The 17,500-nt window shown below is 37.6% G+C and overlaps 1 protein-coding gene across 1 annotated transcript in view; it reads left to right on the top strand.

The window, feature by feature from the left end:
• Positions 1 to 17,500, top strand: part of THEMIS (thymocyte selection associated) — a 197,810-nt gene that overhangs the window by 56,327 nt on the left and 123,983 nt on the right. Inside the window, exon 3 of the mRNA XM_027551479.1 lies at positions 6,056 to 6,514. Within this exon, the coding sequence (XP_027407280.1) occupies positions 6,056 to 6,514 (459 nt within the window). The remainder of the gene's footprint in view (positions 1 to 6,055; positions 6,515 to 17,500) is intronic.

The following is a 17,500-nucleotide window of genomic DNA, read 5'->3' as shown; positions in this document are numbered from 1 at the left end:
GAGAGACAAGACACAAGACAAAAAGTACATCATATCTTTGTACAACAAACACTTTTGATTTGTCTCTAAATGTTCTTCTTCACATAGATCAGTCCATTGGAAAGTTTTGAGCAGTATCTCAAATATATATGTATTTATTTAAAATTATGTGCTTGCATATATATTTTATGTATTGTTAACCTATATCTCTGGAGAAGGCAATGGCACCCCACTCCAGTACTCTTGCCTGGAAAATCCCATGGATGGAGGAGCCTGGTGGGCTGCAGTCCATGGGATCGCACAGAGTTAGACACGACTGAGTGACTTCGCTTTCACTTTTCACTTTCATGCATTGAAGAAGGAAATGGCAACCCACTCCAGTGTTCTTGCCTGGAGAATCCCAGGGACGGGGGAGCCTGGTGGGCTGCCGTCTATGGGGTTGCACAGAGTCGGGCACGACTGAAGCGACTTAGCAGCAGCAGCAGCAGCAACCTATATCTCAAAGACTAATTTCTCTATGATGATAATGGATATAAATCTACATTTTGACAACTTTAAAGTGTTAAAGAAATTTCAGCCACCTTTCATATTTTATTAGACTAGAGTGTCGTTTTATTTCATAATATGGCTAAAGAAAAACTTGAGTGAGAGTAGAAATGTCAGCTTCATCATTTTTTTCTCCTTGTTTGTGTTGTATTAGTTTTTATTTTATTTTTATATTTATTTTTATTTATTTTAATATTTTAAATATTATTATATTTATATTTATTTTTATTTTATTTTCAATACACAATTTTTTTTGCAAGAAGTGTGTGAAGTCGTTTATCCATTTGGTGAGATTTATTTTATTTAAAAACAGTGATAGTATATTCTGCAAACCCACTTAACATATGGCCAGGTGATCTGCTGCACACTCAGAGTACATGATCTGATAGGCAGTGTTGTCAGCCCCATCAGCTTGTTCAGTTCCCTGGACTCCCACATGCCTACACCTACAGGCATGTGGCCACCTGATATATGAAGAGATGAAACTAGTGCCAATCAATGTCTTAAATATCAGTAAGTTCACTTTCTCATCTTGCTTGTTTTAAGAAGTTCTAAGAATTTCTGCACCCAAAAGGAGAGTGAAAAGCTAGACAAACAATTTATGGCTCCAAATAATAGTGAAAGGTTTAAATGTGTAACCTTGTGATTAAGCCCTTGAGCTTTAGAGACACAGAATCCTACTGTGTATTTTACGTGCTGTGAGATGATAGAGAATTTATGGTATCTCTTTAGACTTTCCTGTGCTGATTTGTGAAGTGTTTGTTTTTTATTTCTAGCTACTTCATATTATTATTCAGAAAATTGAATTCTATCATGAGGGAAATTTCCAGCATATTCTAAGCTGCTAATATATTAATATCCTAATTTTGAAGGTATGAGAGGAAAATGAGAATTAGTTCATAAAGTTCACTCTAGGATTCCTTTTCTCAGAGTTGGAGGGATATGTTTGGTTGGAACTGTGAAAGCAAGCTAGAGATTCAGTTCAGTTCATTTCAGTTCAGTCCCTCAGTCGTGTCTGACTCTTTGCAACCCCATGGACTGCAGCACGCCAGGCTTCCCTGTCCATCACCAATTCCTGGAGTTTACTCAAGCTCATGTCCATTGAGTTGGTGATGCCATCCAACCATCTCATCCTCTGTTACCCCTTCTCCTCCTGCCTTCAATCTTTCCCAGTATCAGGGTCTTTTCAAATGAGTCAGCTCTTCACATCAGGTGGCCAAAGTATTGGAGTTTCAGCTTCAACATTAGTCTTACCAATGAATATTCAGGACTGATTTCCTTTAGGATGGACTGGTTGGATCTCCTTGCTGTCCAAGGGACTTTCAGGAGTCTTCTCTAACACCACAGTTCAAAAGCATCAGTTCTTCAGCGCTCAGCTTTCTTTATAGTCCCAACTCTCACATCTGTACATGATTACTGGAAAAACCATACCTTTGACTAGATAGACCTTTGCTGGCAAAGTAATGTCTCTGCTTCTTAATATGATGTCTAGTTTGGTCATAGCCTTTCTTCAAGGAGCAAGCGTCTTGTAATTTCATGGCTGCAGTCACCATCTGCAGTGCTTTTGGAGCGCCCCAAAATAAACTCTGTCACTGTTTCCACTGTTTGCCCATCTATTTGCTATGAAGTGATGGGATCAGATGCCATGATTCTGGCTTTCTGAATGTTGAGCTCCAAGCCAACTTTTTCACTCTCCTCCTTCACTTTCATCAAGAGGCTCCTTAGTTCTTCACTTTCTGCCATAAGGGTGGTGTCATCAGCTTATCTGAGCTAGAGATTAGATGAGGAAAAAAGATTGTGAACTCTTCACAGTGATCTTATGTGAATATACAATTCGAATATAAATAGTATTGTAGTATACAGTTGGAAATTTTGTGTTTTAAAAAATTTCTCCCTATTTGTATGAGAATTGATGAGGTAAAGGAAAAAGTAGGAAAAAGTCTGATGAGTGTAAATTCTGCACAGTGAACCAGGAATTTATTTTAGCTCTTTTCATATTGGAGGGTCTAGAAAGGCTGATCAGTGGAAAGCAAGGGCCTACTTGTAAGATCATACACATTTTTTTGTGAACTGGAATAAATATGTTTTCATAGACAGTGTCCTTGTAAGTCATTTGTGCAAAAGGGAGGTAGCCTGGTGTGTAGGTAAGATTATGACATTTGGATTTCAAAGGTCTGAGTTGAGATTCTATAGCCATGACTGAGAAAATCATGACTTTTTATATTCCTTGGTAGTATTTATTTTACTGTTCTTAAAAGATTATAAATGATGCATATGAAAAAAATTGTTCAAATTTGTTACTTTTTAAGCAAATTTCAGTTGTTACCATTAATAATAATGATTGCAGATCATTAAGAATTAGATAAAAATATAAACTTCCCAAAAGCCTAAGATTCAGGATTAAGATCTCAAAGACTAAATTTACTTACTGACTAATTTTCAACAGACCAGCTGATTACATTTCCTTATAATTTTTGTTTCTCAAGAGACACACTCCATATTAGTGATTTCTCCTAAGTAAAATAAGAGTAGTATCCTTTTTGCATGTGTGCTAAATTGATTCAGTAGTGTACAACTCTTTGCAACCCTATGGACTGTAGCCTACCAGGCTCCTCTATCCATGGGAATTCTCCAGGCAAGAACACTGGAGTGGATTGCCTTCCCCTCCTCCAAAGGATCTTTCCAACCCGGGAATTGAACTCATGTCTCTTGTGTCTCCTGCACTGGCAAGTGAGTTCTTTACCAGTAGTGCCACCTGGGAAGCCCATCCATTTTAATAGGTGACAATCAAATTTGGAATAGAAATCTATTTTCTTTCTGCTTTTTAAGTTAAAGTGTTAAGATTATATATTGTCTTATTTTATTATCACTGTAATTATCACCCAGCTCCTGAAATATGTTTTGTTTTGTTTTGAAAAAATAATAGATTATATTTTCTCCACTATAAAACTATATTGCTTTAGTTTATTATGAAATTATAGTTCCAGTATTATATAATTCATATATATATGTATATGCAGGGCTTCCCTCATGACTCAGTTGGTAAAGAATCTGCCTGCAATGCAGGAGGACCCCGGTTCAATTCCTGGGCTGGGAAGATCCACTGGAGAAGGGATAGGCTACCCACTCCAGTATTCTTGGGCTTCCTTTGTGGCTCAGCTGGTAAAGAATCTGCCTACAATGTGGGAGACCTGGTTTCAATCCCTGGGTTGGGACGATGCCCTGGAGAAGAGAAAGGCTACCCACTCCAGTATTCTGGCCTGGAGAATTTCATGGCCTGTATAGTCAGTCCATGGGGTGGCAAACAGTCGGCACAACTGAGTGACTTTCACTTTCACTTTCATATGTATGTGTATAGATATATATTTCTATATACTTGAAACTAGTATATATGATATTGAATGGATGTTTATAAGGAGAGACTCTTGGACTGGCTCCAATAATATATAAAGAAACAAGTTAATAAAATATTTTAATATACTCTGCCATTTAGTATGCTAAACTGTGTCCTTAATCATCTTCTAAGGAAAAACACACAAATTTCTTAGATAGATTTTTCTTGCAATAGAGACATCCAACAAGACAGCTCTGAAATGTGTGATTAACTTGAAATAATAGTGGCCCTAGGGTTTCAGGCTTTTCTACTTCATAACATTTTGGGTCTGTTATTACCTTAGGTGAACCCAATTCCCCAGGAAAGAAGATGCTGAATTAATTCTTCTGTGACTTATGTCATCAATACAGCTAGGATAGAAATAAAACTATATTTCTCTACGCTTATGAGATTCTAGGTAGCTATTATTTAAACTTATTTCAGAAAAACTGCTAAATTTTTTATACCCTTATAATGCCTGTGGACGCTTAGAAATAAATCTTCCCATGGAGACAAATAAGACTAAACATGCGCATACACTTGCACACGGATGCACACACACACACACATTCAGTTACTGCCGGGAATTCAAGAGTACTGTTTTATTGGATTTTCCCTGATACAAGACATAACAAAATAAGAAGCTCCTTCAAAGTAAATGTTTTTTCCCTTACTGTCTTCAAGCACACCATGCAGAGGATGAACACTATTTGATCTATAAAAGTTTTCAGGACAGATTGCACATGCTATCTTCCTCAGTCTTAGGATTGCATCACATACTTTTTCAGAACATTTATATTTAAAAACAATCAAAATCCTGTATTTTTTTTCTTTGAGTAAAATAGCAACATAAATCTTTGTACCCTAACCCAAAATACATGTAAAAAACATTTTAATCTGGTTAATAATAATTGGATATAAAGATAAATTTAACTGGACTGTATTTTTGACTAAGTGACAAAATAACTTTTCTAAGCTATATCATTCTTCTAGGGTTCTTTAGATGCTGCCTTCTAAGTGGATGCTATTATGTAATATTTTCTTAATTTACTTTGGAGTTAAGCAAGCAGTTACCTAATTTTTCCTTTGTCCTTACTTTCTTTGGAATTTAATGAAATTTATTCAATAATTAAATTTCTGGTAGTGTTACAAAACAGATGTGCCTATGAAATAAATGCAAAATAATTGAAAGAGAAGAATTAAATTTAAACTTGCAAACATAAAAATCTGTGTTACTTGACTGTCCCAATAGTACTGGAAGAAAAAATTTGAAATAGTGAAACTAGGAAAAAATTAGAGCAGTAACAGAAAGAATGAATGATATATAATCAAGAGATTTCAATCCAGAACAACTTCCTAACCTGGCATTTCCCAATGAGAGTTATGTGAGTAACTAATACATACGATATACTGTTTTGTAATTTATTAATGAATGTTTCTCTAAGAGTTTTATGATGAAAGAAATTTGGGAAATTCTTCATGTTATATTCCTCTCTTATGAGTCATAGTGCATCTAAAGTTTCTGAGAAATTTCAAATTACTTGGAAAAAGGTAGATACTTTTTCTTATGGTAAAATATGCATATCATCAAATTTACCACTTTAAAGTGTACAATTTAGTGTCATTAAGTTCATTCATGATGTTATACAGTCATCAGCATGGTCAAGTTCCAGCTAATAGCTTTGCAATTGTTAACTTGACCATGAAACAGTTTCCTACTGGAATATCTTTTAATTTTGGTGTTTCCAGAGAATATATATGGAAATACTCATCTAATCTAGACCTTTCATTTTAAAAGTTAAAAATGTGATCTTGAGAGATTAAGTGCCTTGCTTAAGATCACACATGTAGTTAGGAGAGAGCCAGTATTTCATGCAGATTTAATTTTCAAGAAGTGCGTCTTTCCTATTTCAAAATATTTTCCCCTTGTTTCCATCTATGAGACCCGTCTGGATCTAACAATCCAGCCTACAGATAATACATTAAGATATACCCTAGAAGAATTCGGGGTTAAAACAACTATCTCTAATTTTTCAAAAAAGGTACATTACTTTTAAATGCTATGTTTTACTTGCTTTATAACTCTCTCACTGTGATTTACTTATGAGAACTTTCATTGTTAAGAACTCTTTTTAATTCACAGAATTCTGTTCGCAGGTCTTTTTAAGATTGTGGCTGATACAACTCCATACCTCACTATGGAAGAGATTACAAAAGCCAACCATATTAGACCAAGTAGACCGAATCATCCTTGCTTCTATCATCAGAAGGATATAAAACTAGAGAATCTCATCATAAAGAAAGGTGAGCGAATCATGCTCAACTCAGTGGAAGAGATCAATGGAGAAATAATGGTAAACTGTAGTGTGCTAAGGAATCATCAAAATCACTCATTTACTTTGCCTTTGTCACAAGAAGGAGAGTTCTATGAGTGTGAAGATGAACATATTTATACCCTAAAGGAAATTATCCAATGGAAGATCCCCAAGAACAGAACACGAACTGTGATACTTACAGGTTTTTCAGCTAAGTGGGACTCAACAAATCCATTCCCTAGAGGCTTTTATGGCGCTGTGATTCTCAAGCCTGTTTATGAAATTCAAGCTGTGATGAAATGTAAGTATCTACTGAGAATGATGCTTTATGAGCAAGTTTGTAGGGTTTGGGAAAGAGGAAGATTTTAGTCTAAAGAATGAAACTCTGTCCCTACTTATCCATTAAGCCCATTGAGAGTTAGATTCTCATCTGTAAATAAGCAAGCCATGTATTTGTTTCAAGAATTAAATTCAATAATGCATTTAAATGAATATTTTAAATTGTGTAATGCTATCCAAATATACATCATGAGAAACACTGGGCTGGAAGAAGCACAAGCTGGAATCAAGATTGCCAGGAGAAATATCAGTAACCTCAGATATGCAGATGACACCACCCTTATGGCAGAAAGTGAAGACGAACTAAAAAGCTTCTCGTGAAAGAGGAGAGTGAAAAAGTTGGCTTAAAGCTCAACATTCAGAAAACTAAGATCATGGCATCCGGTCCCATCACTTCATGGGAAATAGATGGGGAAGCAGTGCAAACAGTGTCAGATTTTATTTTGGTGGGGCTCCAAAATCACTGCAGATGGTGATGGCAGCCATGAAATTAAAAGACGCTTACTTCTTGGAAGGAAAGTTATGACCAACCTAGATAGCATATTCAAAAGCAGAGACAACTTTGTTCACAAAGGTCTGTCTAGTCAAGGCTATGGTTTTTCCAGTGATCATGTATGGACGTGAGAGTTGGACTGTGAAGAAAGGTGAGTGCTGAAGAATGGATGCTTTTGAACTGTGGTGTTGGAGAAGACTCTTGAGAATCCCTTGGACTGCAAGGAGATCCAACCAGTCCATCCTAAAGGAGACCAGTCCTGGGTGTTCATTGAAAGAACTGATGCTGAGGCTGAAAGTCTGATACTTTGGCCACCTCATGCGAAGAGTTGACTCATTGGAAAAGACCCTGATGCTGGGAGGGATTGGGGGCAGGGGGAGAAGGGGACGACAGAGGATGAGATGGCTGGATGGCATCACCGACTCGATGGACGTGAGTTTGAGTGAACTCCGGGAGTTGGTGATGGACAGGGAGGCCTGGCGTGCTGCGATTTATGGGGTCACAAAGAGTCGGACACGACTGAGTGACTGAACTGAACTGATCCAAATGTAAAATGCTGTAATTGTCAGGTACAGACAGATTAAAATATTGATTTATTTTTATCACTGCCAGTTAAACACAGTAAAAAAAAAAAGAGTTACATTTTAGAACACAGCATAGTTGGTTAGAAATAAGCTTTCTTATATTGTTATTGTTGTTGTTGTTGTTCAGTCACTAAGTTGTGTCTGACTGTGACCCCGTGAACTGCAGCACACCAGGCTTCCCTGTCCCTCAATATCTCCCAGAGTTTTCCCAAACTCATGTCATGGAGTCAGTGATGCCTTCCAACCATCTCATTCTCTCTTGCCCCCTTCTCCTACCCTCAGTCTTTCCCAGCATCAGGGGCTTTTCCAATGAGTCAACTCTTCATATCAGTGACTAAAATATTGGAGCTTCAGCACCAGTCCTTCTAATGAATATTTAGGGTTGATTTCCTTTAGTATTGACTGCTTTGGCCTCCTGGCTGTCCAAGGGACCCTCAAGAGTCTTCTACAACACCACAGATCAAAAGCACCTATTCTTCGGTGCTCAGCTTTCTTTATAGTCCAACTCTCACATCCATACATGACTACTGGAAAAAGCATAGTGTTGACTGTATGAACCTTTGTTGGCAAAATGATGTCTCTGCTTTTTAATATGCTATCTAGGTTTGTCATAGCTTTCCTTCCAAGGAGCAAACATCTTTTAATTGCATGTCTGCAGTCACTGTGCACAGTGATTTTGGAACCCAAGAAAATAAAATCTGTCACTGTTCACACTTTTCCCCATCCGTGTGCCATGAAGTGATGGGATTGAATGCCATGATCTTAGTTTTTTGAATGTTGAGTTTTAAGCCAGCTTTTTCACTTTGCTCTTTCACCCTCATCAAGAGGTTCTTTAGCTCCTCTTCATTTTCTGCCTTTAGAGTGGTATCCTATGTATATCTGAGGTTGTTGGTATTTCTCCTGGCAATCTTGATTCTAGCTTGTGATTCATCCAGCTTCGCATTTTGCATTATGTACTCTGCATATAATTTTAAAAAGCAGGGTGACAATATACAGCCTTGATGTACTCTTTTCCCAATTTTGAACTAGTCCATTGTTCCATGAGCAGGTCTAACTGTTGCTTCTCATCTACATATAGGTTTCACAGGAGTCAGGTAAGGTGGTCTGGTATCCTCATCTCTAAGAATTTTCCAATTGTGGTCCACACAAAGACTTTATCATGGTCAATGAAGCAGAATAGATAATTTTTTGGAATTCTGTTGTTTTTTTATATGATCCAATGGATGTTGGCAATTTGATTTCTGGTTCCTCCACCTTTTCTAAATTCAGCTTATACATCTGGAAGTTCTCAGTTCACACACTGTTGAAGCCTAGTTTGAAGGATTTTGAGTGTTACCTTGCTAGCATGTGAAATGAGTGCAACTGTATGGTATTTTGAACATTCTTTGGCATTGCCTCTCTTTGGGATTGAAATGAAAACTGGCCTCTTCCAGTTCTGTGGCCACTGCTGAGTTTTCCAAATTTGCTGGCATATTGAGTGCAGCACTTTAACAGCATCATCTTTTAGGATTTTACATAGCTTTCTTGTATGGAGATGGTCAAAAGTGATAAGGATGCAAAGTTACCTTAATGTATCCCTTACTCTTATTTTATGAGAGCCTTTTTTCTTTTTTTTTAGCCATCCATTACTGCCTTACTGCCTTACTGCCATCCATAAATCTTCCTATCAGCTGAAAGTTCCTCTGACTTAAGGGAAAATAATGTGACAAATTAATTCACACTAAAGTGTGGGTTAAATATTGAAATATATTTGATAATGTTAGCTTTAGGTATACAGCATAGTGATTCAGTATTTTATAGATTATACCACCTTTAGAGTTATTACAAAATAAGGCTGTACTTCCTTGTACTGTACAATATATCTTTGTTGCTTACCTATTTTATATATAGTAATTTGTATATCTTAATCCCATATCCTTATCCTGCCACTCTCCTTTCTGTCTTCCCATGTGAATGTATTTTTGTATGTAACCTTAATAATATTTTTAAAATTGTGTTTTTTAACTTTTTATTTTATGTTGGAGCATAGCTGATTAATAATATTGTGGTAGTTTCAGATTGACAGCAAAAGGACTCAACTATATGTGTATGTGTGTGTGTGTGTATATATATATATATTCTCCAAACTCCTCTACCATCCAGGCTGCCACAGAACATTGAGCAGAGTTCCCTGTGTTATACAGTAGGTCCTTGTTGGTTATCCATTTTAAATATAGCAGTGTGTATACATTTAGCCCAAACTCCCTATCTATCCCTCCCCATGATCCTTTCCCCCTGGCAACTGTAAGTTCTCATTCACCAAGTCTGTGAGTCTGTTTTGTAAATAAATTCATTTGTATAATTTTTTTTTAGATTCTGCATATAAGGGATGTCATAAATACTTTTCCTTCTCTGTCTGACCTACTTCACTCAATGTGACAATCTCCAGGTCCATTCATATTGCTGCAAATGGCATAATCTTCCTAAGATTTTTGCATTTTAAAATAGGAATAGCTGTATAGAGCCTTGTAATCCTAAAGAAATTAACACCTTGACTTTTTAAGATTATGGCACATAGCAGGGCAAGTATGGAGCAAAGAGTTCTGTATTTTCAGTCAGAAGTCCTGGATTCTAACTCTTGTCAATAACTGGTCAATATGACAAAAAATTGAGATCACAGTAAACTTTAGACCTTACATTAGTGTTCTGGCAGCTTTCACAAAATGTAAAATCAAAATTGGTAATTGGATTTTCCTCAATTTTCATAAATAATGGGTAGCATTTTCTCATTTTAAAATTGGTTGTTTTTCTAAAACCATTGGCAGCTCCTATAATGCAGATGCAAATGAAGGTGAACCCAGAACCTAAATATATGAACAAGATAGCTACAATATTTAATGAATTTATGTTAGGTATCACAAAAGCCTTCACTGAGGAAATGACATGTAAACTGAGATCTGAAGGCTGACTAGGAGATGGGCAGGTAGAGAAAGAGAGGACAACGTTGGAGGAAGCAGATGCAGCTTACAGGAAAGGAGATAAGCAAGAGATTGTGGTTCTAGTGCAGCTGGCATGAGAAAAGAGAAGAGAAGGTAGGTTGAGACAGTCATCAAAACATGCAATGGAGGAGTAGAATCAGGCATGGTGGGTATTGAAATATATGGGTTAAATAAGGGATTAAATAGGGATTCAGATCAGATCAGATCAGATCAGTCACTCAGTCGTGTCCGATTCTTTGCGACCCCATGAATCGCAGCACGCCAGGCCTCCCTGTCCATCACCAACACCAGGAGTTCACACAGACTCACTTCCATCGAGTCAGTGATGCCATCCAGCCATCTCATCCTCTGTCGTCCCCTTCTCCTCCTACCCCCAATCCCTCCCAGCATCAGAGTCTTTTCCAATGAGTCAAGTCTTCGCATGAGGTGGCCAAAGTACTGGAGTTTCAGCTTTAGCATCATTCCTTCCAAAGAAATCCCAGGACTGATCTCCTTCAGAATGGACTGGTTGGAACTCCTTGCAGTCCAAGGGACTCTCAAGAGTCTTCTCCAACACCACAGTTCAAAAGCATCAATTCTTCAGCACTCAGCCTTCTTCACAGTCCAACTCTCACATCCACACATGACCACAGGAAAAACCATAGCCTTGACTAGATGGACCTTTGTTGGCAAAGTAATGTCTCTGCTTTTGAATATGCTATCTAGGTTGGTCATAACTTTCCTTCCAAGGAGTAAGTGTCTTTTAATTTCATGGCTGCAGTCACCATCTGCAGTGATTTTGGAGCCCAGAAAAATAAAGTCTGACACTGTTTCCACTGTTTCCCCATCTATTTCCCATGAAGTGGTGGGACCGGATGCCATGATCTTCGTTTTCTGAATGTTGAGCTTTAAGCCAACTTTTTCACTCTCCACTTTCACTTTCATCAAGGGGCTTTTGAGTTCCTCTTCACTTTCTGCCATAAGGGTGGTGTCATCTGCATATCTGAGGTTATTGATATTTCTCCCGGCAATCTTGATTCCAGTTTGTGTTTCTTCCAGTCCAAGGTTTCTCATGATGTACTCTGCATATAAGTTAAATAAGCAGGGTGACAATATACAGCCATGACGAACTCCTTTTCCTATTTGGAACCAATCTGTTGTTCCATGTCCAGTTCTAACTGTTGCTTCCTGATCTGCATACAAATTTCTCAAGAGGCAGATCAGGTGGTCTGGTATTCCCATCTCTTTCAGAATTTCCCACAGTTTATTGTGATCCACACGGTCACAGGCTTTGGCATAGTCAATAAAGCAGAAATAGATGTTTTTCTGGAACTCTCTTGCTTTTTCTATGATCCAGCGGATGTTGGCAATTTGATCTCTGGTTCCTCTGCCTTTTCTAAAACCAGCTTGAACATCAGGCAGTTACGGTTCACATATTGCTGAAGCCTGGCTTGGAGAATTTTGAGCATTACCTTACTAGAATGTGAGATGAGTGCAATTGTGTGGTAGTTTGAGCATTCTTTGGCATTGCCTTTCTTTGGGATTGGAATGAAAACTGACGTTTTCCAGTCCTGTGGCCACTGCTGAGTTCTCCAAATTTGCTGGCATATTGAGTGCAGCACTTTCACAGCATCATCTTTCAGGATTTGGAATAGCTCAACTCGAATTCCATCACCTCCACTAGCTTTTTTCGTAGTGATGCTTTCTAAGGCCCACTTGACTTCACATTCCGGGATGTCTGGCTCTAGGTTAGTGATCACACCATCGTGATTATCTGGGTTGTGAAGATCTTTTTTGTACAGTTCTTCTGTGTATTCTTGCCATCTCTTCTTAATATCTTCTGCTTCTGTTAGGTCCATACCATTTCTCTCCTTTATTGAGCCCATCTTTGCATGAAATGTTCCTTTGGTATCTCTGATTTTCTTGAAGAGATGCCTAGCCTTGCCCATTCTGTTGTTTTCCTCTATTTCTTTGCATTGATCGCTGAGGAAGGCTTTCTTATCTCTTCTTGCTATTCTTTGGAACTCTGCATTCAGATGTTTATATCTTTCCTTTTTTCCTTTGCTTTTCGCTTCTCTTCTTTTCACAGCTATTTGTAAGGCCTCCCCAGACAGCCATTTTGCTTTTTCGCTTTTCTTTTCTATGGGAATGGTCTTGATCCCTGTCTCCTGTACAATGTCACGAACCTCATTCCATATTTCATCAGGCACTCTATCTATCAGATCTAGGCCCTTAAATCTATTTCTCACTTCCACTGTATAATCATAAGGGATTTAGATTTAGGTCATACCTGAATGGTCTAGTGGTTTCTCCCTACTTTCTTCAATTTCAGTCTGAATTTGGCAATAAGGAGTTCATGGTCTGAGCCACAGTCAGCTCCTGGTCTTGTTTTTGCTGACTGTATAGAGCTTCTCCATCTTTGGCTGCAAAGAATATAATCAATCTGATTTCGGTGTTGACCATCTGGTGATGTCCATGTGTAGAGTCTTCTCTTGTGTTGTTGGAAGAGGATGTTTGTTATGAGCAGTGCATTTTCTTGGCAAAACTCTATTAGTCTTTGCCCTGCTTCATTCCGTATTCCAAGGCCAAATTTGCCTGTTACTCCAGGTGTTTCTTGACTTCCTACTTTTGCATTCCAGTCCCCTATAATGAAAAAGACATCTTTTTGGGTGTTAGTTCTAAAAGATCTTGTAGGTCTTCATGGAACCGTTCAACTTCAGCTTCTTCAGCATTACTGGTTGGGGCATAGACTTGGATTACTGTGATATTGAATGGTTTGCCTTGGAAACGAACAGAGATCATTCTGTCGTTTTTGAGATTGCATCCAAGTACTGCATTTTGGACTCTTTTGTTGACCATGATGGCCACTCCATTTCTTCTGAGGGATTCCTGCCTGCAGTAGTAGATATAATGGTCATATGAGTTAAATTCACCCATTCCAGTCCATTTCAGTTCACTGATTCCTAGAATGTCGACATTCACTCTTGCCATCTCTTGTTTGACCACTTCCAATTTGCCTTGATTCATGGACCTGATATTCCAGGTTCCTTGCAATATTGCTCTTTACAGCATCATACCTTGCTTCTATCACCAGTCACATCCACAGCTAGGTATTGTTTTTGCTTTGGTTCCATCCCTTCATTCTTTCTGGAGTTCTTTCTCCACTGATCTCCAGTAGCATATTGGACACCTACTGACCCGGGGAGTTTCTCTTTCAGTATCCTATCATTTTGCCTTTTCATACTGTTCACGGGGTTCTAAAGGCAAGAATACTGAAGTGGTTTGCCATTCCCTTCTCCAGTGGACCACATTCTGTCAGATCTCTCCACCATGACCCACTCGTCTTGGGTTGCCCCACAGACATGGCTTAGTTTCATTGAGTTAGACAAGGCTGTGGTCCTAGTGTGATTAGATTGACTAGTGATCTGTGAGTATGGTTGCAGTGTGTTTGCCCTCTGATGCCCTCTTGCAACACCTACCGTCTTACTTGGGTTTCTCTTACCTTGGGCATGGGGTATCTCTTCACGACTGCACCAGCAAAGCGCTGTCATTGCTCCTTACGTTGGACAAGGGGTATCTCCTCACCGCCGCCCTTCCTGACCTTCATGTGGGATAGCTCCTCTAGGCCCTCCTGCGCCCATGCAGCCTTTTGTCCAAAGGGCAAATTAAGAGATTTTCTAGCTGGATAAACAAGATAGAAGTGTAGTGAGGCTGCTTATTCTATGGCAGAGTACTAATATAGTGGTAACCTAAGAGGGACAGCTGTTCTTAATGGGTATTTCAGAACATTCAACCAGAGCTCAAGGTCTATTGGAAGTGGAAAGAAGTTAATCTCATTTCCAAGCTTCTGGCTTGATTTGCTGGCTGAATAGTGGTGCTGTTTAGTAAATATTAACATTGACAAAGAGCAAGGGATATTAACTGAATTGTTTAGATGGACTTAAATATGATTTCATACTAATAACTAAGGTCCCAGAAGAAATTGCCTTTGGATAAACTAAAATCCTTCCCACAAGGTTTTAATCCAATTTCTATTCTTTAATAATATTAAAATTGGATTTTGATTTTAATTATTCTGGATCTTTAATTTTTAGGGATTATTTTAAGCATTAGCTCTATTGTATAGAAATTTCAGGATTCTGGATTCTGTATGAGACTGTTTTATCTGTATACTGACTGCAGAGTATTGGATGCTGGGTGTTCAACACAAAAAGTCCAATTTTAAAAATTGTTATTATGGGCATTTTTCTTCTAAAGATAAAATGTAGACTTTAAATTTTATTTTCAATTTACTTTTAAAAATGTTATTGGAGTACAGTTGATTTATAATGTTATGCTAGTTTCACGTATACAGCAAAGTGAGTCAGTTATACATATATCCACTCTTTTTCAGACCATTTTCTATTAGAGTATTGAGTAGAGGTCCTTGTACTATACAGTAGGTCCTTATTAGTTATCTATTTTATATCTAGTTGTGTGTGTATGTCAATCTTGATCTTCCAATTTACCCCTCCTCCTTCTTACCCCTTAGTAACCGTAAGTTTGTTTTCTACGTCTGTAATTCTGTTTCTTTTTATACATAATTATTTAGACTGTTTTTTAATTAACTGTGGTCTTATTTTACATTATTATTATTTTTTTTTATATTTAAGAGTTAAGCTTGCCTTGAAGTCATGGGTATGTGGTCTGCTAAGTTATTTTTCAATGGCTTTGAGTGTCCAGCATAGTTCAAACTCCTCTTGAATCCTTTTCTGAAGTGACAAGAAAAAGAATAGATCTGGGTTAGGAACAGGGAACCTTAGAGAAACCTTACAGCAAAAAGCAAAATGAAAAATATTGAGAACTATAGGAAGCTATGAAATTATTGATTTGTTGAAAAGAGAACATAGCAAGTAAATAGAGAAAAGAGAAATGTAAGATATTCTACTCCAGGTGCTAGTTTTTAACATTATTAACGGGAAAATTTAGACTTCACTAAAATAGAAAAGTATCCGAAAGTGTTTAAATGAAATATTTGTTTCTGGAAATTCTTGGTTGTATTTCCATTATAGGCCAAACCTCTCTAACTCTTACCATACATTTAATGATTTTTTTAAAAAACTAAATCTCTTTGGGAAAGAGATATAAATAACCACCTAAGACCTCTAACTACAGGTTTCATATAAGTCATAGCAAAATCAGTTTGTGCCTTTAACAAAAAGATAGAATTCATACTAGTATAACAGATGGAATGAATAATATTTCCAAATGAAAAATGGAAGCGGCCATTTAAAATTGCTTCAGAAAACTAGAAATCTTGATCGTTAAAACTTTTTAATGAAGTTATGTTTTGATGTATTGATTGATAGTTGTTTCTTTACTAGTGGAAATTTTACAAGTTATAAAGTTGCATTTTGCTTTAAGAGAAACCTTAGTGCCTTTCAAAATCTGGGGAAAGGTTTCCACTCAAATATATGATATATTAGTTCATTTATGAACACAGAGGGCTGAAATCATACAAGCAAAATGGTGTTATCAGAAAGACAGTATCTGAATATTGTATAATAGGTGACAGAAGAAAAAAATGAAGAAAAAAATGCCTCAACCTTTCAGTATTCTGAGACTTACTCTTTCTCTCATTTATTTAAAAAAATTCCATTTTTATCAAATCAGAAATATCACATAGTGGTAAAAAGACAAAGTTATCAGCAAACCCATATTCTTGATCATTCCCAAATTTCCCCTACATTCTGCAACTCTGAAGTAACTTCTTTAAATATTTTGCTCCTGCTTTCTTGTATTGCCATTCACATTTCCAAATAATATATGATATTGCTATTTTTCAAGCGATCAATTTTAGACATAAACTACTGACTTTCACTTGTGATCTGAAGATTTAATGGTCTTATATTCCTACTTTCTCTTCTCTTTCTCCTTTCTCTCAGTTTATGGTAAGTTATGGTTAAGTAGTTTCATTTCTGTGACAATTCATTGCTGAATCAGGTGGTAGATAATGACCATAATTCCACTTCTCTATAACTTTATTTTTTTATAATAATGACCTTACTATTTCATTGCTTAATTTTCCTCAGTCTTCTCCTAAGACTTGAAGTATGTTCCAACATCTTTGTTAAAAAAACAACAACAAACTATTCTCTACAATTTTCCAGAGCCCAAACTGTCAGGAGATCTACATCTTTTATTTTTAATCCTGCTGGAACTCTCCAACCTCACGCTCCAATCTGTATCTGTGGATCTCTAGAACTAATGCTTAGGTGCTTGGCTTAGGTTGGGATGCTATAATTAAAAAATACTGTAAACTGGGGGTTTATAAGCAACAGGCATTTGTTTCTTACAGTTCTGGAGGCTGAAAGTCTGAGATTAGGTTGCCAGCACAGTCGAATTCTGAAGAGGAACTCTTGCAGGTTGCATGCTGACAATATCCTCACACAGTTCAGAGCAGAGATGGAAAGGAAACTCTGGTGACATTTCTTTTATTTTCTTTTGGCTGCACCACATGGCATGTGGAACTTCCCCCACCAGGGATCGAATCCATGCCCCTTACAGTGGAAGCACAGAGTCTTTACCAGTGGACCCCTGTGGAAGTCTCCCTCTAGTGACTTTTGCAGCTTCGGTTGCTTGGTCATGTCTCTTTGCGACCCCATGGACTGTAGCCAGCCAGGCTCCTCTGTCCATGGTATTTTCTAGGCAAGTATACTGGAGTGGGTTACCATTTCCTCCTCCAGGGCATCTTCCCTACCCAGGGATCGAACCCGTGTCTCCTGCATATCCTGCATTGAAGGTGGGTTCTTTATCACTGCACCACCTAGGAAAACCCTCTGGTGACTTTCATAAGGCCTCTAATCTCATTTATGAGGGCTCCATGATTTTATCTATCCTTATGACTTTAATTCTAATCACCTCCCAAAGGTGCC

The sequence above is a fragment of the Bos indicus x Bos taurus genome, chromosome 9 (assembly GCF_003369695.1).
Source record: "Bos indicus x Bos taurus breed Angus x Brahman F1 hybrid chromosome 9, Bos_hybrid_MaternalHap_v2.0, whole genome shotgun sequence".
In the NCBI taxonomy this organism is placed as follows: domain Eukaryota; kingdom Metazoa; phylum Chordata; class Mammalia; order Artiodactyla; family Bovidae; genus Bos; species Bos indicus x Bos taurus.
This window is presented reverse-complemented; position numbering and strand designations above follow the sequence as displayed.